This window comes from Poromitra crassiceps (genome assembly GCF_964638095.1).
Source record: "Poromitra crassiceps genome assembly, chromosome: 16".
Classification (NCBI taxonomy): Eukaryota; Metazoa; Chordata; class Actinopteri; order Beryciformes; family Melamphaidae; genus Poromitra; species Poromitra crassiceps.
Window position 1 is genome coordinate 1,203,807 of NC_139645.1, and position 23,808 is coordinate 1,227,614.

The following is a 23,808-nucleotide window of genomic DNA, read 5'->3' on the forward strand; positions in this document are numbered from 1 at the left end:
TATCATACCAGAATGTTAGCACAACAATACAAAACTCACAGCAACAAGTAGACCAGTGGTTTATTGATAGTATTCTGTGACATCACCACACAGACATCTTGGTCTGATTGTAATCAATTAACAGGTGATTACAATCTAATTACACACACAGCCAATGAGCTGTGTGTAGTGTAAAGTGCCATATTGGTGGGAAATGCATGTGACATCATGGGAATACTATGAATAGACAAGTCCAAGTGAATCAGTTGTTATTAAGCTTTATACGAGGCGGACGAGTCTGTTGTGGCCTTCACCTTGTCAGTCTCACAGTGAGCATGGGCGCCTGGCCAATCCCGGCGCTTGACTGCTGCGTAGGCGGGCACAGGGCGTGGTTGTTGCGTAACCTATGTGCGAATAGAAATCACGCGGATCTGACAGATAGTGCAGTCAGCAGCTATGATAGCACGAGCCAATCAAATCGAGTAAATGTATACAATATGTACATGAGTGGTGAAGTGTTCTGTGGATGATAAATATGAGTTTACATTGGATTTACATGAGATTTACAGACTGAGTTAAATAGACGTTAAATAGGCAGTGGATTTACATGAATTTACAGTCGGAGTTAAATAAGAGTTTACATTGAATGTACATGAAATTTACAGGCTAAGTTAAATAGGCAATGACAGAAAGTAGAACTAATTGGTCATGGGTTTCATTCCCTTTGTGTAATAGAACATAATAGTCTCACTTACCAGACTATCTTCCAGCACCGGGAGAGATACAGTAGAACATCTAAAAGCAAAAATCACATCAGATAGGGGACCCAGGGATCAAATCTTATCAACTGGAGGTTCATTGTCTAATTTGTGTCAATTTAGGGGTCTTTGACATGAAAAGGGTTTGAGAACCACGTGGTCTACACACACTACAAGGTTGTATACATCATATACCACACTTGTGCCTATAAGGTAACTTTTTCTCCTGTGTGGACTCTCATGTGTCCCTGCATGTGTACTTTCTGAGTAAAACATTTACCACAGAGCAAACAACTAAATGGTTTCTCTTCTGTGTGGATTCTCATGTGTGCCTTCAAGTGGGCATAATGACCAAATCTTTTACCACAGATTGAACAATTAAATGGTTTTTCATCCGTGTGGACTACCATGTGTGACTTCAATTGTCCTTTTTGAGTAAAACATTTACCACAGAGAAAACAACTAAATGGTTTCTCTTCTGTGTGGATTCTCATGTGTGCCTTCAAGTATGCATCATGACCAAAACCTTTACCACAGACTGAACAATTAAATGGTTTCTCTCCTGTGTGGATTCTCATGTGCAACTTCAAGTAGGCATCATGACAAAATCTTTGACCACAGACTGAACAATTAAATGGTTTTTCCGTGTGGACTACCATGTGTGACTTCAATTGTCCTTTTTGAGTAAAACATTTTCCACAGAGCAAACAACTAAATGGTTTCTCTCCTGTGTGGATTCTCATGTGTGCTTTCAAGTGTGAATTCTGACCAAAACTTTTACCACAAACTGAGCACTGAAATTGTTTCTTACACCTCTTCCTTTTTCTTCTTTTTGTTTTCATCCATTTTGAGCTGCTGGCTAGAGGCTCTGCCTCTCTGTTCTCTTCTGTTTGCCTTTGACGAAGCTGTGAGGACTGTTCTCCTCCGTTTGCCTTTGATGAAGCTGTGAGGACTACAGGTTTCTCTTCCTCGTCTTCACTCTTCACATGAACAGGAATGGATGGGAACTCTGTTATTGTTTCTATATTGTTTATTGTCACTCCGGTTGTACAAGAAAATCTTAGGCTGGGGGGCTCCAAAGGCCTTAAAATATAAGACCAATCAGCCTTCTCAGGTCCTTGAAGCTGCTCTCCTTCCTGACTGATCTCAATTTCCCCCTGTTCCTCCTTAATGTCTGGGGGCTCTAGGTCCTCCTCGTCCAGACTGGGGCTCCAGTCCTGCTCTGGGGGGACCTCTTCATCACTGACCAGCAGCTCCTCTTCATCACTGTCCAGCAGCTCCTGGAGCCTGTGTAAGCGCACTTCAGGATTTAAAACAGCGTCCAGCAGCTTTATTTGTCGCTCTTTTGAACGAGAAGCTTCCTCCTCATACTCTGCTACCATTCTTTCAAATAGCCCAAATATCTCTTCAACAGCCGCAGTTAGTCGCTGGTTGATCAACGGTCTCAGCATTTGGACTTTAGACATTTTCACACAGTGACAAGAACTTCACAGCTACTGGTTGTTCTTCTACTGAAGACTGGATGGTGGTTGTCTGTACACAAAGCAATGAAACAATACAAAAAGGTATTTAACATGCAGCCTCCATACACACGGGTCCTCAAGCCTCTCCTCTCAGATAGCAGCATAGTGCGGACTGTTAATTTACATGTTGCATAGCATATTTGACTGATATTAACAGCAAAAGTGCTTTTCGATAAGACTGTGAAAATAAATAAAATAACATTAAATGCTCAATGCATTTTATTAACGTTATATAATATGAATTAGAAACATGCTAAATGTCACAGTAACGTTATAGACGGTTTTCATGGAATGGTGTTGCTGAACAGTTTGGAATTGTACTAGCAAACAGTGCTACAGGAAGTCAGCTGGAGTTGAAACAAAGGAACAGAGTGCACATACCTGTAGTTACAAATCAATACAACAATACAGAAAGGTCTACTCTGTACACTCTCCTGACTCTCCTCCGAGCGCCTTGTAAAAGAGCCACATAGCTGCATCTAGAGATTCTGTGTCTGCCCTGGTATCTTGTCACCAGAATGCCACCTTTTTCTCCATATAAACCATAGGCTGTAAATATAGATATAAACACAGAAAACCCGTCTACAAACCATGATAAATAAATGAGAGATTACGTACAGGAGCATTCAAATCAAGCCTCTTCTGTCTCTGCCATGGAAAGAAGAAAATGGAAAGAAAACGGTCTCTGCTGGCGCAGTATTGACGTCACAAACCTGCGACCTCTTAAAGTGATAGCACCAGCAATTCATAATAAATAAATATATACATACATATCTTACATATCTATATCTATCTACCTCTCTCTCTCTCTATATATATATATATATATATATATATACACATAGCCTATACATAGGCTACACACACACACACACACACACACACACACACACACACACACACACACACACACACACACACACATATATATCAGGTCCTGATGGAGCCAGATTTTTTAATTAGGTGATTGCCCTAATTACCTAATGATGTGATGTCATCAGTGATGCCATCCTTCCTGGCTGAGGATAAGTTCAGTGATGATGTCATCAGTGATGATAGGCGAGGCCGCGTAGCGGGCAAGCTGCGTATGCGACATGCAGTGGCTGCAAGCCCGCACAGCAGGTGAGATTAGGAATTCTAGTCTTATTTCATTTTTATTTTTCACACCCATTTGTGTCACATGAAAACTACAAATATTGGTGGTGGCTTTCTAATAAAATAACTGACGTTTAATGACACTATGCTTAATGTATACACAGAAGACAATATAAGTTCATGACACTATGCTTAATGTATACACAGAAGACAATATAAGTTCACGTAGTACTTAATTGAATTAGAAAACTAATACACACACATGCTGGTCTGGTCTCTGGGAGCATCAATCTCCTAAACACTGAATGAAATGAACAAATTTTGCAGGAGGACAGCATGTCGACTTGTGCCAAATGGAAGTGTGGGTGTCAGTTGTTTATGGGGCTGAGGTGGTGGAAGGGAGAAAAAAGCTACGTAATACAATTTTGGTAGAAAACTCTCTAACGGCCATACTAACTCAAACTAGAGAGTCTCTTAGCTAACAAACATAATGGGCCAAAAATAATGAATGCTGGGTCACTCAGCTTTAATTTGCCCTTTTCAACAAATCAGAAGGACATCATGTAGCCTATCTATGAACTCTGTAGCCTACTACAGTAGGCTACCTGCAGTTTCTTCAGTAGGTTAACGGTTATGTTTTCAAGTCCTCGTGGGTTGAAGCAGCTTTGAAGTTTTTATCCAATGCCTCATTTACAAACGCTAATTAAATCGGCTAGGCCATGGCTCTGGGATAGACTACCTCACCTGTCTCCCCCCATGCCCCCCCCCCCTCCCTTTCTGTCAAATAAATGGGCGTGGTCACTTTCTGTAAACCCGCCCATCCTTGAAGCAGTTTGCGAGAGGACTTCTTGCTATCTGTTAGTTTTGTGAACTTTTGTCACAACATTCATGTGGTCTATTATAAATTGTCTGCACTTCGTTTGTTCATTGAATGGACAGCGACGGAAGGAAGGTTAGGTGGTGGTGATCTGTGTGATAATGGCACAGGGGTAAGAATAACAAATATCGGGACTGTCTCCTTGGCCGACTGGTTAGCGTGTTCGACTTTGATATAAAGAGACTCGACTACCGCCCCGGGTTCGATTCCCCCCTGGCCAGCGACACGGGGAGGTGGTGTGGTGTGTAACCACACTACTTACCAACCCGGGCGGACTTAAGGAGAGCACGCTGGCCCTTGGCCATTGAGATTGTCCCTTTAAAATTTTTTTAATTAATAGTAGGCTATTTAAAAAAAAAATAGCAATGGATGCTTTCTGTGATGTCAAATCTCTTAATCTTACCTAGGCTAGCTACTACCATGTCACTGTCATTTGACAGTTTAAAGCTATTGCATTCAAAACTACACATCTGGTATATTAATAGACCTAAATTGTTGTATTGTTATGTTGTTGTTTTTAATTCATAGTGACTGTATGTGCTGGATGTGTGTAGCAGTACTAAAATATCTGGGCCACATCATTAATGATCATATATGAGTGATGACGATGACATGTATAGACAGCGACGTATGTTGTATGCACAAGCAAATATGCTGAGAAAGAAGTTTTATTTCTGCTCTGAAGAGATTAAGATAACCCTGTTCAAAGCCTATTGTACATCGCTTTATACTGCCCCCTTGTGGGTCAAGTTTAAGCAGGCTAGCATTCAGAAACTGCAGGTGGCCTACAATGACTGTATGAGAATACTGCTTGGGAGGCCAAGGTGTTGTAGTGCCAGTGAAATGTTTTGTGGTGTAGGGGTCAATACCTTTCATGCCCTACTGAGAAACCTGACCTATACATTTATTTGTCGTCTGAATGTTTCTCAGAATATCATAATCTTGCTTCTGACTCAGCCCAGTTTTAGTGCAATTAAGTATCAGTCCAGCACTTGGGCTCATTGGTACAGGCTCTTATTGTAGTCTTTTTTGATCTGCTGATGTTAATTGTTTAATTGTTTGATGTGGTGTTTTTTTTTTTTTACTGTGTTTTTATTGGACCTTGTGTCTGCTAATAAAGATTGATTGATTGATTGATTGATTGATTGATTGATTGATTGATTGATTGATTGATTGATTGATTGTATGAAGGAGGGCCAAACTTCTGGATCGTTGTATTTGTGGTATTACTGAAGCTGTAGGCTGCAGCAGTTGAATGAGACCAGGGTGTGATACTGTGTGCATAGCTCACACTGATCCCACATCTGTCTGGACTTGTCACTGTGCCTCTATGTGCACGCGCGCACACACACACACATCCATCCACTTTACAACGACATTCGCGCTGATCTTTTTATTTTTCTATCAAAACACTATGAGAATTTTAATGACCTTGATGACATAAATAAATTGCGTAAAATTTTAGCTGGTGAACACGGTATAAATGAATGTGCCAAGGCCTGCCACCTCATCCTAAAAAGAAGAGTAGCCTTCATGAGCACCGCCCAATAAACTGCCCCTTCCTTTTACATAATTGTATTGCCAACTGTATTTTCTGTGTAATAGTACTTGTATGTATGTTTTTATCTTTTATTGTTTTGAATTGTATTGTGTCTCACAACTCCATGTGAGTGGTCCCCAACTTTTTAATGCACTTTTTGCTGTTTTTTATACCATATTTGTTTGTTGAGGAGTGACACAAAAATAAAGATATATCTATCTATCTATCTATCTATCCATATGGTGCAATACAGGTGTGTGTCTAAGGGAGATTGTCTGGACAAACACGACAAGACTTCTTCAGCTAATGGAACAGCTGACCTTCTCATGATCTCTCAGGCCTTCTTACCTTTGAGCTCATATGCTTAGTTTACTTTAAAGTGTCTTAGAGCCGTACACCTGTCGTCTTCCTGAGACACAGTTTAGTTCATATGGTCATGTGACCTAAGACATAGTTAAATTCATAATGGTCATGTGACCTAAGCGGTCATCTAACAGCAGCACTCGTACAGGCTGAGGTCAAGCAGATCCTTCAGGCTTTTTACGCCCGTAAGCCCTGCAGGGCTTCACTGTGCGCAGGCGTGTTGTGGGGCAAGAGTTCAAGGATAAAATGGCAACTTTTGCCAAACTAGAAACTGTGAGGACGAGGCTATGTTCCCCTTTTATGCCTTCACTTGATTTGGCTAGCTGATAGTCAGGAAAGAGAGGGGAATGACATGTGACACAGATCCCAGGCCAGATTCAAAGGCCGTGTTCACATTACAGGCAAATCTGATTTGCTGATAAAGTCATTGATCATGATTACCTTGATTGGTTTCCCAAATCTGATTTGGGAGTGTGTCTGCACCACAGATGTATTAAAATAACTGGATAGGGGATGAGCCACCCCCACCCATGCATTCGGACGGAGGCTGCTCACTGGAGCATGAAGCCATCATGGGGGGTTTTTCTTCCTGGTTTTACTTCCTGACCATGCGGCCCAAGGCGAAGTGCGCATGTGTTCCATGACGTCTCCCACCCCTCCCACCCATGGATGTAGATGTAGATGAAGAAAATACAACCGTATACGGCTCTTAGTGGCTTCTGAAGAAAAAATGCTCCATAAACAATTATTTGATCATTAAAAGAGTCGTTTTATACTTTGAGTGACACCCGAAAAATATTCCCCTGGGTTTAACAGCTGCCGGGGTTCCCATGCAAGTGGATGGGAATTTTCCTTTCTGGGCTGCATGGCGTCACATGACTTGCAATACAGAGCTTCGCCACCATGTTCAAATGGCTTCACAGCCCAGCGCTATTCCTGGGGGCTTGGTCTGCACTGCCACAAATCTGATTTTCAAGTGCATGGGTTGCTATGGTAACGACGTGGGCGTCAGTAAATACGTACAAGACATACCAGAGGTGTCACATTCATACTGTATGAAGACAGATGGACACATTTTCAGATTATTTTTCACTCAATGTACAATACAAACAACATAGCACAGACAAACACAATCTCCTGTGGCATTCCGCAAAATTAGGATTTAAAAACACTTGGTCACAAAAACAGATAGGCATATCCAATCATAGGACAGTTAACTGCTCATGTAATTGAGGCTAAATCCTCACACATACAAGACTAAGAGTGCAAACATACCTGCTGTCTTGGTAAGATATATTCATGCTATGCATGTTAGTTATTGGCTGTAACTATATCGTATTTGAGCAGCATGTTAAAAGTAATAAATAGGGTCACAAATTAAATAAAATAGTGGTTTGCAATCAGCTGCCAAGGCGATGCGTTACCTCAATATATTAGAGCTATAGCATTCATTGAATCAAATACTCATTATGAAGTTAATTAAACAAGCACCATGTTAATTATATGAGCCGATAATAAGAAGCTTTGCTGCCTCTGGTCAGTGGATCCTTCGGTTACACAACGCATCTCTTCAGATTTGACCTACATGTCATGCTACAACATCTGTCAGGAACAGTGACACCTGCTGGTCCGAGCCTTCACTGCATCAGGCAGCTGGAACTCGGTAGGAAGTCTTGGATGTACGTGACCACAGCTTTGGACAGATAGGTCATGGTGCCATAGCTGCCACTAGGGGCGCTGTCAAAGAAGAAGTTGCAGATGCCGGTGGCTGGGTCCCTCTCCAGAAAATAGTCATTAGCACTGTGGGATTTCTGGGGATGGAGAGGTCAAAGTAAGTGATGGCAGTTTATGTGCAAAATAAATGCCCCTGTCCAGAGAGCCAAAGTGGAACGTCACTTCCTGCTTCAGCACTCTACCAGAGATTTTCATCCGCCATTTATTTTCCCATAGGCATTTCGTAAAATGCTTATAAAAATTGTTTTACTTGGTAAAACCAAACGGTTCAGATATATTTAGAAACAGTAGAGACCACATAACATTTCACTCTGACAAAAAAAACGGTGGATTTAAAGAAAATATTTTTTCGATGTTGTTTTTTAAGTTTTGGTCTGAGTTTTGCTCTGTCATCTGCAGTGCACAAACACAAGTCAACACACCCATGAAGTCCTAAGTTTGGTCTGAGTTCTATGGTCTCCCAATTCTAAATATATCTGAACCGTTTGGTTTGACCTAGTAAAAAAAAATTATACGCATTTTACGAAATGTCTATGGGAAAATAAATGGCGGATGGAAATCTCTGGTACAGTGCTGATGAAGCAGGAAGTGACGTTCACTTTGCCTCTCTATTGTGTTATATTAATGTCGACGCAGTGCAGAAGGTGGTAGTACCTGGTCAGTGAGGAAGAGCTCATTGGCCATGTGTAGGATGCGGTCTACGTGGATGATGCCGCCAATGTTGTCCACATCCACATCGGCAACCAGGCCCAGAACCATCACAGTCTCCACCAGTAGCTGCCGGTATTCTGGTTGAGGGACGTGGTTCAGCACCGACTCCACTTGGACGGCAAACTTGATCTCTCCCTCTGTCATCTGCAGTGCACAAACAGAAGTCAACACACCCATGAAGCCCTAAAGCCAGCTCATCGGACTGTAGAGACGTACGACAGTGAACCAAGAGAAAACGAATGCCTCTCAGTTCTAGATCTCGCTCAGATCGGAGGCTTCTTCTACCTCTCGAGTGGTAGAGGAGGGCAAGACGTAGCCATCGATGGACAGGCCGTGGCACTTCTGGAGGATCTTCCAGACCTTCTGGTAGAAACCCATCGGCACTCTGTTGATCGCCCCGTCCAGCCTGCGCCTCCTCAGCCACTGACCCTGCCTCTCCTCCCAGTGCAGCTGTCCGTCACCTGGACCAGTGCCCACCGGAGACAGGATCCCGCTAGGGGTGGAGGGACTGCTACAACGCTGTGGATGGAGGACAACAAGTTATATACAGATCCTTTCCAAAAATTTTGAATATCATGGAAATACCATGGATGAACGTGGGCTTCAGCGGATTGTCAAGCAAAGACGATTAAAAAAATTTGGCAGAGATTCAGAGGGAGTGGACTGAGGCTGGAGTCAGTCATAACTGAGAAGTAACTGCTGATTTTCTTCACACCATTCAAAATTCTTGAAATACTGTTTTGGGGGTTTTCTGAAGCTGTAGGCCAAAATTATGAAAAATGAAACAAATATTATATTTTTAATACTTTTTAGGGTTAGGGTTAGGGTGTATTTTCATACATCTGAAATGAAACAAAAATGAAACAAATATAAGCTAGAAATATTTCACTTTGTGTGTAATGAATCTATAATCTATGAAAGTTTCACTTTTTGAAAGGAATTATGGAAAAAAACAACTTTTCCATGATATTCTAATTTTTTGGAAAGGATCTGTAAGTGTTGACTCTCTTTCACTCTCTGTGTGTCTCTCTCTCTCCCACACACATGAAACATGGCTCTTCTAACACTGATGCAGTCATACAGTCCATGCAACCAACATGCAAGAACATCAACATCATGCTATAGCTAATAGCACACTTGGCAATGCAATATAGTTAAAGGAGAATTCTGTTTTTTTTCAGCTTAGTTGATCTTATACTAGTAACCCAGAACAGAAATGTCTGAAAATAATGCAGTATAGAGTTAGAATGGCCTGGAACAGAGGCCACATGGCCATGTGGTAACTGTGCACTGCATTTACATCCTATAAATAGCTTATTTTCTGCCACACAGTGGCTCATATGCTTATTCTATCTTAGAGACAATGAGAAAATGAACAGTGTATTTAGCTTCCTGCAGCGTGTTCAGCCTGTCTCTGTGTGTCTCATTGGTAGAGATACAGTAGAAGCTCCTGTTGTATGGCCCCCGTTATAAATACGTTATATTGTAATCAATATAACGTTAGCCCGCCTCAAATAGATACGATTTAAGATCAACTAAGGTGAAAATAAGGTCCAGTTAGTAAAAAATAAATAAAAATAAATCTCCTTTAATTAAGCCGACACATTAAGACACGTGCTGCCTATTGGACCAACATGAAATATGAAATATGAATGGAGAATGCCTTTAGGATGTCTATAATCAATATCTAATAACTACGGCTACTTTAGGTAGGCCGAGGCAAACAAAAGTTGAACTGAAGCAGATGTGCTGTAGGGTGAAATGTTTACCGTCGAGCGGGGAGAGGTGACGTTGCTACCGGTGGAAAGACCTCCACCAAAGATCTACAGATGGACATGGATGACAGATGACAGGAATCGTACTTCAATTCATGAGTGAGTTTGAGACGGCATCTCATTCTCACACTAGACTCCAGATGATATCACAGCACATTTGATTCATAAATGTTTGGTCTATGAAATGAACAATGTAAGTCAACAGTACAACAGGCACCTGATGTGGAAGAAAGACTCTTGGAAATAATTACGAACAAGACCATTCAACAAACAAATGATGCCACCATGCTGAAATGATAAAGCGCTGTGAGAGGGATGGATAGACCCTTTTCACGGGGGCCATTTTGTGTCGAAAAAGCAGGGAAAACTAGCCTGGTAAACCAGCCGGTCACGTGAGCTCACATTTCATTTTGTTCTACCAGACCGTCTGGCCTCAACTCTGGGAGGGCTTTCTGCAGAAACTGCAAAGCGGACGAGCCAATCAGCGACCCGCCTCGTAGTTGACATCGTAACCGGCCAATCAGGAACGTCGCTAGCAAAACAGTAATGGCTGCCTCCTTGCCTGTCTGCCTCGAGAAGTAATGCCAACGTTTGACGAGTTTAAACAGCCATAAAGTGCAGTTATTGCAGAAATAGACTCAATGACAACAATTAAACAAGTACAGGAGTATCGCCGCAACAGCGCAGTTTCTGGGCGGAAAATGTTTTTGCCATTCTCCCGCGTGGATTTGGGTTTGACTGGATCCAACGCTGATTGGCTGAAGGAGTTGTCTGTCAAGGCAAGTACACCCGCCCAACAATAAAAAACAATAAAAACCCTAGCCCACTGCTAAGACTGTTGAGAAGGCTTCAGGCCAGACGGGAACGAAGAACCAAATGAAATGTGAGTTCAGGTGACCGGCTGGTTTACCAGGCTAAGGGAAAACACAGGTGCAACCAAAACACTAATGAGGGAAACCCTCGTTAGTGTTTTGCTTGCACCTGTGAATGAATGAATGAATGATTATTTCATCATTCATTTATTTGCTTGCACCTGTGTTTACCCTGTCTTTTCGACACAAAATGGCCCCCGTGAAAAGGGTCTATTCGTGAAAGCGGCTTAATGAAGATCTCAATTCACATTGTGATCATCTAGCTCACGAATATGTCAAAATGTGATAGAGGCAGCATGTGGTTTATGAATAGGGTTTAGCCAGCGACTCTGTTGTTTAGCGGTTAGAGACGAGAACATGCCCACAGACGTTATCAAACCCAACCCACACTCAGCGGCCGAGAGTCATCCAGCTGCAATCAGAACCAAGGAGAGCGTTATTCTGAGAAAAACTACAGGGTGATTGATAGATCAATAATAGCAAAGCACGCGCCACAGCATTCCATATTTATACAGGTTTTCAGTTTCTGATGGTACATCTGTTTGATGCTGTGAGCTCGTCACCTGCTTCATCTGGCTCTTCAGCTTGCGTAGTCCTGTGCGTTCCGTCTTGGTGGCTCCAGTGTGGCCGAGCTCATGGATGGAGATGGCAGGGCTGCTGGTTGCTGACTGGACGGGGCGCACTGATGCATGGAGAGACAAACATGATCATGCTGTCAAATCATCCTTTCACCTTTTCCCCACTTCCTTGTCCATCAATTTATCCGTTTCATCTCTCTCATTGGCTCTATCGGCCTTCACCTCATTCTGACCTGTCTCATCCTACCTCATTCTGACCTGTCTCATCCTACCTCATTCTGACCTGTCTCATCCTACCTCATTCTGACCTGTCTCATCCTACCTCATTCCTCGTCTCACTCTCTCTCCATCCCTCTATACCAGTGGTACCCAAACTGAAAACAATTGGGAAGAGACTCACTGCTTTTCTCCACTCCAAACTCTTTGCCACTGAGGATGTGATGCAGCAGGTTCTTCATGTCGGACGGACTCAGGCTCATCAGGCTCTCAGAGGCCTCCTCACCTACACAAGTATGACACACATTTCCATTCCTATTGTAGAGGGTCCTTTTCTGTGTGTGTGTGTAGTGTGTGTGTGTGTGTGTGTGTGTGTCTGTGTGTGTGTGTGTGTGTGTGTGTGTGTGTGTGTGTGTGCGTCTGTGTGTGTGTGTGTGTGTGTGTGTGTGTGTGTGTGTGTGTGCGTCTGTGTGTGTGTGTGTGTGTGTGTGTGTGTGTGTGCGTCTGTGTGTGTGTGTGTGTGTGTGTGTGTGTGTGTGTGTGCGTCTGTGTGTGTGTGTGTGTGTGTGTGTGTGTGTGTGTGTGTGCGTCTGTGTGTGTGTGTGTGTGTGTGTGTGTGTGTGTGTGTGTGTGTGTGTGCGTCTGTGTGTGTGTGTGTGTGCGTCTGTGTGTGTGTGTGTGTGTGTGTGTGTGTGTGGGTGTGCGTCTGTGTGTGTGTGTGTGTGTGTGTGTGTGTGTGTGTGGGTGTGCGTCTGTGTGTGTGTGTGCGTCTGTGTGTGTGTGTGTGTGTGTGCGTCTGTGTGTGTGTGTGTGTGTGTGTGTGTGTGTGTGTGCGTCTGTGTGTGTGTGTGTGTGTGTGTGTGTGCGTCTGTGTGTGTGTGTGTGTCTGTGTGTGTGTGTGTGTGTGTGCGTCTGTGTGTGTGTGCGTGTGTGTGTGCTTCCTACCAGAGCAGTGTAGGCTGCGAGCCAGCTCAGTGGCCATCACTTGCATGATGAGTCCTATCCTGAGTCTGAGCATGTCCCCAAACAGAGCAGGCTGTGAGCGCACGTACATAGCTAGATAGACCATGATTTCCTATGACCAACACACACACACACACACACACACACACACACACACACACACACACACACACACACACACACACACACACACACACACACACACACACACATGTGTGTGTGTGTGCGTCTGTGTGTGTGTGTGTGTGTGTGTGTGTGTGTGTGTGCGTCTGTGTGTGTGTGTGTGTGTGTGTGTGTGCGTCTGTGTGTGTGTGTGTGTCTGTGTGTGTGTGTGTGTGTGTGCGTCTGTGTGTGTGTGCGTGTGTGTGTGCTTCCTACCAGAGCAGTGTAGGCTGCGAGCCAGCTCAGTGGCCATCACTTGCATGATGAGTCCTATCCTGAGTCTGAGCATGTCCCCAAACAGAGCAGGCTGTGAGCGCACGTACATAGCTAGATAGACCATGATTTCCTATGACCAACACACACACACACACACACACACACACACACACACACACACACACACACACACACACACACACACACACACACACACACACACACACACACACACACACACAGTTAATGCCATTAAGATCAGTGCCTTCAAGAGATCTTGAAGAAGCCCTATAGTTGACTTTGAAGTTGTACCTGAGTGAGTACAGCTATACTGATGTCCTGACCACTGGCTTCATAGATCAGAGTGTTCAGCTCCTCGGGAGGAAGCGGACTGGACAGAGACAGGAAGGAGGAAGACTCGGTTTACTCTCCAATCATTATTTCAACTAAGCCTAAACCTTAATTCACTACAGTCACACCAGTTTTTTACTGGTGTGGCTGTCTACCAGATAACTTACGCTGTGATAACTCTTTCCCTGGGTTCAGGAGGTAGACCCACTGTCAGCTGCTTATTATGGGAGATAAGATCTGTGCAGGCCTGTGGAATAACAATAAAAAACAAGTAAAAACAATAAGTCACACTTTATACAGTCCAGTGTTGATATACACAACTTCCTATCAAGTGACAATAACACTCAAAAGTCGAACTGATATTCATAATTGTGAGAACATTTGTCTCTAGAATATTCAGTGTCTGAGCTAGGGCTGTGCAATAAAATCGATACAGCAATATATCGCAATATTTTCCCCCCACAATACTGTATCGATATTTCAGAAAAATATCGTGATATATCGTCATATTGATTTTTTGCACAGCCGTGTGTTCAGTGACACAATACAAATACTTTTTATTTCAGTACGTTCAGTAACAGCAACTCAAAACTCAGTAGTTTTGACTCAGTTTGTCCACTAAATTATCAACATAAAGTGATGTACATATTATTACACTACCTGGGTGGTACACAGCTAATTTAATTTTCAGTAAATTACTGTATAAGGGCATGCTGCTCATTTTAAACTAACTGCCTATCATATCGTGAGCTCCTTGCCAATACCCAGCCCTAGTCTGAGCTAGGTTTACATTTAGGTTTAGGGCTAAGTCAGGCCTGTGGGTTACATAGTGTGTGGAGATCAAATAACACTTTTCTGAACGTTGACATTTTGTAGATCAGCGACTCTCAACCTGTGGGCCGCGGCCCTCTGGTGGGCCAGGGAGGTATTGCAAGTGGGCCGGCCCAAATCATTACACTGTTAAAAAACGACGACATTAAACGCCTTGCTGATGGACAGCTCCTTGAAAACTGTTACACTGAAAATGGCACAAACTGACCTCAGCCAGGACCTCCACTCTCTTGCGCAGTATCCCAGAGATGTATCTGATGAGGCCCCACTCCTTACAGGCTCCGGCCTGCACATACAGCTCCTCCAGCAGAGAGTACACACTAGCCCCGCCCTGGCCCGGGCCCCACACCTCAACCAGCCAATCAGCTCCTCTGCTCAGCAGTAGACAGCACAGAACACTCAGTTATTATTACAACAATTTATTTTAAATCACCACCAGATTGGTGGCGGCCACACTGTCTGTCCCTGTATGTTCATTTGAATTGATTTTCATTGAGTTTCCATAAAGACAGGTCTGTTTAACACTGGGATGGTTTTAGGTTTTCCAGGTCCGTTTCTTATGCAACTGTATAGTCTGTTAATTATGTTTTTCTATGAAGTAGCATCGTTATTGTACTTTGCCACGCCCACCATGTTGACATTGCAAACGGGCCACCAGGCAAAAATCAATCATATATCAATCATTGAGGCCATTTACACCTGGCATTAACATGCGTTTTTGGTGATCAGATTGCAATCAGATTGTCTTTTATCACTTGAAAGTACAGGTGTAAACACCCCCAAAACACATTGAAGAAGGATTGCAATCTGTTCACCCAAAACGCATGTTAATGCCAGGTGTAAATGGCCTCATTCTGTCTGCTTTCTGATGGACCAGTGTGACCGCTGCCTTAGAGTGCCAAGAGGTACACTATGTGTGTGTGTGTGTGTGTGTGTGCGCGCGCGTGTGTGTGTGTGTGTGTGTGTGTGTGTGCGTCCGTGTGCATACTTCATACTGTACAGGATGTAGAGGATGTCTGCCTGGTCCTGCAGAGTGGGGCACTCTCTCAGCTGCCTCACCAGCCCGGCAAAGTCTGTGTTGCCCTGCGCGTCTCGAGGCAGGTGCAGATCAGCACCACTGTGACACTTGTGTGAGGGAAGGTAAGAGTCAGTGACACAATTTAAGCATCAGAGAAAAGCAGGGCTAAATGCTTAAGTCTCTTACAACGTAACAGATACAGAGCTATTTAGTCCACGTTGAAACAAGGTTGCTTGTGCGGCGATGTGTTGTGCCAACCTTGTGCTGCTTTTTGTGTGAGGCCTGCTGAGGATGGGGAACTTCAAGTAGGTTGAGAGATCTGCGGTGTTTGGTCCTGGCAACAGTCACAGGTAGATACATGGACGACTCTGAGAGAGAGAGAGAGAGAGAGAGAGAGAGAGAGAGAGAGAGAGAGAGAGAGAGAGAGAGAGAGAGACAGAGAGAGAGAGACAGAGAGAGAGAGAGAGAGCACAACATAGTATTAAAGGGAAGTTCCACCCTCAAATACTAGACTGTTAACCCATTGATACCTGATGCAGCATTTGCGTGTATATCCCTCATTTGTGTGCGTATCCCTTTAAGACCGCGAACCGCGTTAACGCGGTCTTAAAGGGATACACACACAAATGCTGCATCAGGTATCAATGGGTTAAATATCGTCAATATGTGATGCCTTGCAGGAGTTATTTTGTGATGGTGTGAAAGTGTAATTTCTCCCTTCAACCTGCCCTCGCCTACTCCTGCTTCAGATAGCCTACGTTTCCCAGAATGCCTTTGGACAACCTCCAGAGAAGAGGTGTGATTTTTCTCTCTTCAGCTGTGGGTTATACCCTTGTTGGTGGAGAGAGTGATAGTGACTAGTGAAGCGAGAGGTCTGCCAGTCGAGAAAAACAAGACTCTTGTCTCTTGACTCAAAACACATGTCGTGTGGCTACATTGCATTCTGGCCCATTGAAGCTCCTGTCGGTGGAGAAACTGGTTTCTCTGTCTCTCTTCTACGATGGACGTCTCCCCCATGTGATTGTTGAATGCAGTGCAAAATGACGAGTCTAGGCCTGCTCTTCCAATCTGAGCGACTGACACCAAATTCTGCCATTTACCCTCAATGTTTTAGATCGCTGAAACATTTTCTGCTATCAGACTCCACCATTGTAGCTGCGCTGGAGATCATCTAGATGTGATCATCTCAATCACGTTGTCTATGTAGATGAAGAAGAAGAACCAGACGGACAAACCCGTCTTTATTTGTCACATGACACCGACCACAACACATGCATGCAGTCACACGCATGGGATTCTTGTTAACCTTGCTTGCAAGATGGATAACCTCGCGAGATCAAAAGAGATTCTCTCGACGTAATCCATCTTGTCATGCACAGGCCGTTAAGATGATTGGCCGAACCATGGCCGGCTCGACGAATCAGCGGCAGCCTTAGGCGGGCTTAGGCTCGTCTGGGCAAGTAGTGGGTACATGGTCTTTGTAGTTCTTTTCACTCGTCAACATGGCTGCCGCCGCGGAAGTGACAGGCAGTCTGAATGAAATTGAATGTAACGTTCCCAATTCTATGTATTAAATTCTAAAAAACGACCCTCAACATTTGGGAAGGCTAAGCCACACAACTAGTTTGTTATAATCTAACGTCATGTTTCGAAGGCAACTTTACGACGATGAGGACGGTGAGGACTCAATCAATGATAGACTACCGGTCGCAAACGTGACGTCAGAGGCATGGCGATCTGATTGGTTGAAGTTAACACGCACCAGCGGTGATAGACAGATGGGTCATCCAATCACCTGCCAAGTAGCTTGGAAAAAGTGCCCGCCTCCGTCAGCGGGTCAGGTTACTGCATTCCCAGATCGACTGGTTTAGTGAAACGTTAATGTGGAGCTAAACCGTCTGGCAGCGTCAGGTTAGATTCTTGTACGACCCAGGTGGGAATCGAACCCAGGACCTTCTTGCTGTGACTGAGGCGCCACCGTGCCACGTGTTCAGTCAGTTGTCAATGGCCAATAGCTGGTTTTACAGGAGGATAAGGATTTCCTCACCTACAATCTTGGGCGATTCATTGGATTTTTGGTAACTCACTGGGCATGTGGAGGCCCTGAACCTGGGCCATGAGAGACAGGATGTCTCTGGTGGTGTGTTCAGCACTGAAGACATGGTGCAGCCCACCCTGCTGGATGGGAGGGAGATGACACTTGGTGGTGGTGCTGTGCAGCAGCTGGGTGAGGTACTGGTCAAGCATGCCTTCTGAGCTGCCTGGAGAGGAGAGGAGAGAATAGCCATCAATTATGATTGAAATACACCTGAGTACTTATACTTACACTTAATTGGCTAATCTTGCCTCTGTATGCAAACACTTTGTGGGCTACCTGAAGGCCCACAGCTGCTGTCCTCCTCCTCTTCCTCTTCCTCCACCTCCAGGAAGCTGTCATCATTCTCCTCGTCTAAGAAACTGAGTCGAGTGTGGAAGGAAGTGGTCTGGAAACTGGAGAGGTCTGACACCTGCACCCTGCAGGCACACACACACACATGACTCATAAACACCTGCACTGCAGGCACACGCACACACACATGACTCATAAACACCTGCACCCTGCAGGCACACACACACACACATGACTCATAAACACCTGCACCCTGCAGGCACACACACACACATGACTCATAAACACCTGCACCCTGCAGGCACACACACACACATGACTCATAAACACCTGCACCCTGCAGGCACACACACACACACATGACTCATAAACACCTGCACCCTGCAGGCACACACACACTCAGGACTCATAAACACCTGCACTGCAGGCACACGCACACTCATGACTCATAAACACCTGCACCCTGCAGGCACACACACACTCAGGACTCATAAACACCTGCACCCTGCAGGCACACACACACTCAGGACTCATAAACACCTGCACCCTGCAGGCACACACACACTCAGGACTCATAAACACCTGCACCCTGCAGGCACACACACACACACATGACTCATAAACACCTGCACCCTGCAGGCACACACACACACATGACTCATAAACACCTGCACCCTGCAGGCACACACACACACATGACTCATAAACACCTGCACCCTGCAGGCACACGCACACTCAGGACTCATAAACACCTGCACCCTGCAGGCACACGCACACTCAGGACTCATAAACACCTGCACCCTGCAGGCACACGCACACTCAGGACTCATAAACACCTGCACCCTGCAGGCACACACACACTCATGACTCATAAACACCTGCACTGCAGGCACACGCACACTCAGGACTCATAAACACCTGCACCCTGCAGGCACACACACACTCAGGACTAATAAACACCTGCACCCTGCAGGCACACGCACACTCAGGACTCATAAACACCTGCACCCTGCAGGCACACACACACTCAGGACTAATAAACACCTGCACCCTGCAGGCACACGCACACTCAGGACTCATAAACACCTGCACCCTGCAGGCACACACACACTCAGGACTCATAAACACCTGCACCCTGCAGGCACACGCACACTCAGGACTCATAAACACCTGCACCCTGCAGGCACACACACACTCAGGACTCATAAACACCTGCACCCTGCAGGCACACACACACTCAGGACTAATAAACACCTGCACCCTGCAGGCACACGCACACTCAGGACTAATAAACACCTGCACCCTGCAGGCACACACACACTCAGGACTCATAAACACCTGCACCCTGCAGGCACACACACACTCAGGACTCATAAACACCTGCACCCTGCAGGCACACGCACACTCAGGACTCATAAACACCTGCACCCTGCAGGCACACACACACTCAGGACTCATAAACACCTGCACCCTGCAGGCACACACACACTCAGGACTCATAAACACCTGCACCCTGCAGGCACACACACACTCAGGACTCATAAACACCTGCACCCTGCAGGCACACACACACTCAGGACTCATAAACACCTGCACCCTGCAGGCACACACACACTCAGGACTCATAAACACCTGCACCCTGCAGGCACACACACACTCAGGACTCATAAACACCTGCACCCTGCAGGCACACACACACACATGACTCATAAACACCTGCACCCTGCAGGCACACACACACTCAGGACTCATAAACACCTGCACCCTGCAGGCACACACACACACACATGACTCATAAACACCTGCACTGCAGGCACACGCACACTCAGGACTCATAAACACCTGCACCCTGCAGGCACACACACACTCAGGACTCATAAACACCTGCACCCTGCAGGCACACACACACACACACATGACTCATAAACACCTGCACCCTGCAGGCACACACACACTCAGGACTCATAAACACCTGCACCCTGCAGGCACACACACACTCAGGACTCATAAACACCTGCACCCTGCAGGCACACACACACACACATGACTCATAAACACCTGCACCCTGCAGGCACACACACACACATGACTCATAAACACCTGCACCCTGCAGGCACACACACACACACATGACTCATAAACACCTGCACCCTGCAGGCACACGCACACTCAGGACTCATAAACACCTGCACCCTGCAGGCACACGCACACTCAGGACTCATAAACACCTGCACCCTGCAGGCACACGCACACTCAGGACTCATAAACACCTGCACCCTGCAGGCACACACACACTCATGACTCATAAACACCTGCACTGCAGGCACACGCACACTCAGGACTCATAAACACCTGCACCCTGCAGGCACACACACACTCAGGACTAATAAACACCTGCACCCTGCAGGCACACGCACACTCAGGACTCATAAACACCTGCACCCTGCAGGCACACACACACTCAGGACTAATAAACACCTGCACCCTGCAGGCACACGCACACTCAGGACTCATAAACACCTGCACCCTGCAGGCACACACACACTCAGGACTCATAAACACCTGCACCCTGCAGGCACACGCACACTCAGGACTCATAAACACCTGCACCCTGCAGGCACACACACACTCAGGACTCATAAACACCTGCACCCTGCAGGCACACACACACTCAGGACTAATAAACACCTGCACCCTGCAGGCACACGCACACTCAGGACTAATAAACACCTGCACCCTGCAGGCACACACACACTCAGGACTCATAAACACCTGCACCCTGCAGGCACACACACACTCAGGACTCATAAACACCTGCACCCTGCAGGCACACGCACACTCAGGACTCATAAACACCTGCACCCTGCAGGCACACACACACTCAGGACTCATAAACACCTGCACCCTGCAGGCACACACACACTCAGGACTCATAAACACCTGCACCCTGCAGGCACACACACACTCAGGACTCATAAACACCTGCACCCTGCAGGCACACACACACTCAGGACTCATAAACACCTGCACCCTGCAGGCACACACACACTCAGGACTCATAAACACCTGCACCCTGCAGGCACACGCACACTCAGGACTCATAAACACCTGCACCCTGCAGCCACACACACACTCAGGACTCATAAACACCTGCACTGCAGGCACACACACACTCAGGACTCATAAACACCTGCACCCTGCAGGCACACACACACTCAGGACTCATAAACACCTGCACTGCAGGCACACGCACACTCAGGACTCATAAACACCTGCACTGCAGGCACACACACACACACTCAGGACTCATAAACACCTGCACTGCAGGCACACGCACACTCAGGACTCATAAACACCTGCACTGCAGGCACACACACACACTCAGGACTCATAAACACCTGCACTGCAGGCACACACACACTCAGGACTCATAAACACCTGCACCCTGCAGGCACACACACACTCAGGACTCATAAACACCTGCACCCTGCAGGCACACGCACACTCAGGACTCATAAACACCTGCACTGCAGGCACACGCACACTCAGGACTCATAAACACCTGCACTGCAGGCACACGCACACTCAGGACTCATAAACACCTGCACTGCAGGCACACGCACACTCAGGACTCATAAACACCTGCACTGCAGGCACACACACACTCAGGACTCATAAACACCTGCACTGCAGGCACACACACACTCAGGACTCATAAACACCTGCACTGCAGGCACACACACACTCAGGACTCATAAACACCTGCACCCTGCAGGCACACGCACACTCAGGACTCATAAACACCTGCACTGCAGGCACACGCACACACTCAGGACTCATAAACACCTGCACCCTGCAGGCACACGCACACTCAGGACTCATAAACACCTGCACTGCAGGCACACGCACACTCAGGACTCATAAACACCTGCACTGCAGGCACACGCACACACTCAGGACTCATAAACACCTGCACCCTGCAGGCACACACACACTCAGGACTCATAAACACCTGCACTGCAGGCACACACACACTCAGGACTCATAAACACCTGCACTGCAGGCACACGCACACTCAGGACTCATAAACACCTGCACCCTGCAGGCACACGCACACTCAGGACTCATAAACACCTGCACCCTGCAGGCACACACACACTCAGGACTCATAAACACCTGCACTGCAGGCACACACACACTCAGGACTCATAAACACCTGCACCCTGCAGGCACACGCACACTCAGGACTCATAAACACCTGCACCCTGCAGGCACACACACACTCAGGACTCATAAACACCTGCACTGCAGGCACACACACACACTCAGGACTCATAAACACCTGCACTGCAGGCACACACACACTCAGGACTCATAAACACCTGCACTGCAGGCACACGCACACTCAGGACTCATAAACACCTGCACTGCAGGCACACTCAGGACTCATAAACACCTGCACTGCAGGCACACACACACTCAGGACTCATAAACACCTGCACCCTGCAGGCACACGCACACTCAGGACTCATAAACACCTGCACCCTGCAGGCACACACACACTCAGGACTCATAAACACCTGCACTGCAGGCACACACACACTCAGGACTCATAAACACCTGCACTGCAGGCACACACACACTCAGGACTCATAAACACCTGCACCCTGCAGGCACACACACACTCAGGACTCATAAACACCTGCACCCTGCAGGCACACACACACTCAGGACTCATAAACACCTGCACTGCAGGCGCACACACACACACTCAGGACTCATAAACACCTGCACTGCAGGCGCACACACACACACTCAGGACTCATAAACACCTGCACTGCAGGCGCACACACACACACTCAGGACTCATAAACACCTGCACTGCAGGCGCACACACACACACTCAGGACTCATAAACACCTGCACCCTGCAGGCACACACACACTCAGGACTCATAAACACCTGCACCCTGCAGGCACACACACACTCAGGACTCATAAACACCTGCACCCTGCAGGCACACACACACTCAGGACTCATAAACACCTGCACCCTGCAGGCACACACACACTCAGGACTCATAAACACCTGCACTGCAGGCACACACACACTCAGGACTCATAAACACCTGCACTGCAGGCACACTAGGGCTGTCACTTTTCATTCGAAATTCGAATGCAACTTCGAATGTGGGGGAGGGGTTCATGTTCGATATGTAAATTGACTGTTCGAATTTTTTTAATTTTGTTTTATTATTATTTTATTTATTTTTTATTTTTTATGAACCAAAATTAACCAACTGCTGCTTGCTGGTAATGTTAATCCCATGTCAGAAAAAGTCTCCAGATTTGTCGCGTTAGTCTCTTCTGAGAAAGATTGTCTCCAGGGTCTGAAAAGTTGTCTCGAGTTGGATGCAGCCAAGTTTGTGAGGCAGTGTTGTGACTGTGAGCGTCCAAGCTAACACGTCGGGCTGATGCCCGGTGGCCTGCAGTGGGTTGCACCAGCTGTGCGTAAGTTGAAACGTAAGCTAGTTTGAACGTAAAGTCTCACTAAGTCCGAGTTTACGCACTACTAAAAATATTTGGGTTGCACCAAGTAAGTAAGTACCGTAAATTCCGGACTATAAGCCACGGCTTTTTTCCCGTTTTTTGGCCCCTGCGGCTTATATAACGGTGCGTCTTATCTATGGATTTTTTCAGAAAAAAAAAAAAAAAAAAAAAAAAAATCTCTCTTTTTTAGCACTCTTTCTAACTATAAATCCACTTCTGTTTTAATTTCCTCTCTTGCCCTCTTTTCACCACACCGCGGACACTGTGTGCACTGTAAAAATAAACAACGGTGGTGTTGTGTTATGTTG

At 46.1% G+C, this 23,808-nt stretch overlaps 1 protein-coding gene across 1 annotated transcript in view; it reads right to left on the reverse strand.

The window, feature by feature from the left end:
* Positions 1-6,951: 6,951 nt before the first annotated feature.
* Positions 6,952-23,808, reverse strand: part of LOC310791166 (phosphorylase b kinase regulatory subunit alpha, liver isoform-like) — a gene marked incomplete at its 5' end in the record, with an annotated part of 43,550 nt that continues 26,693 nt past the window's right edge. Inside the window, 14 exons of the mRNA XM_083652859.1 lie at positions 6,952-7,946; positions 8,524-8,724; positions 8,866-9,099; positions 10,350-10,403; positions 11,791-11,909; positions 12,206-12,307; positions 13,363-13,492; positions 13,675-13,753; positions 13,881-13,960; positions 14,753-14,915; positions 15,533-15,669; positions 15,821-15,930; positions 17,650-17,823; positions 17,937-18,076. Coding sequence (XP_083508985.1) covers positions 7,773-7,946; positions 8,524-8,724; positions 8,866-9,099; positions 10,350-10,403; positions 11,791-11,909; positions 12,206-12,307; positions 13,363-13,492; positions 13,675-13,753; positions 13,881-13,960; positions 14,753-14,915; positions 15,533-15,669; positions 15,821-15,930; positions 17,650-17,823; positions 17,937-18,076 — 1,897 coding nt within the window. The 3' untranslated portion in view covers positions 6,952-7,772. The remainder of the gene's footprint in view (positions 7,947-8,523; positions 8,725-8,865; positions 9,100-10,349; positions 10,404-11,790; positions 11,910-12,205; positions 12,308-13,362; positions 13,493-13,674; positions 13,754-13,880; positions 13,961-14,752; positions 14,916-15,532; positions 15,670-15,820; positions 15,931-17,649; positions 17,824-17,936; positions 18,077-23,808) is intronic.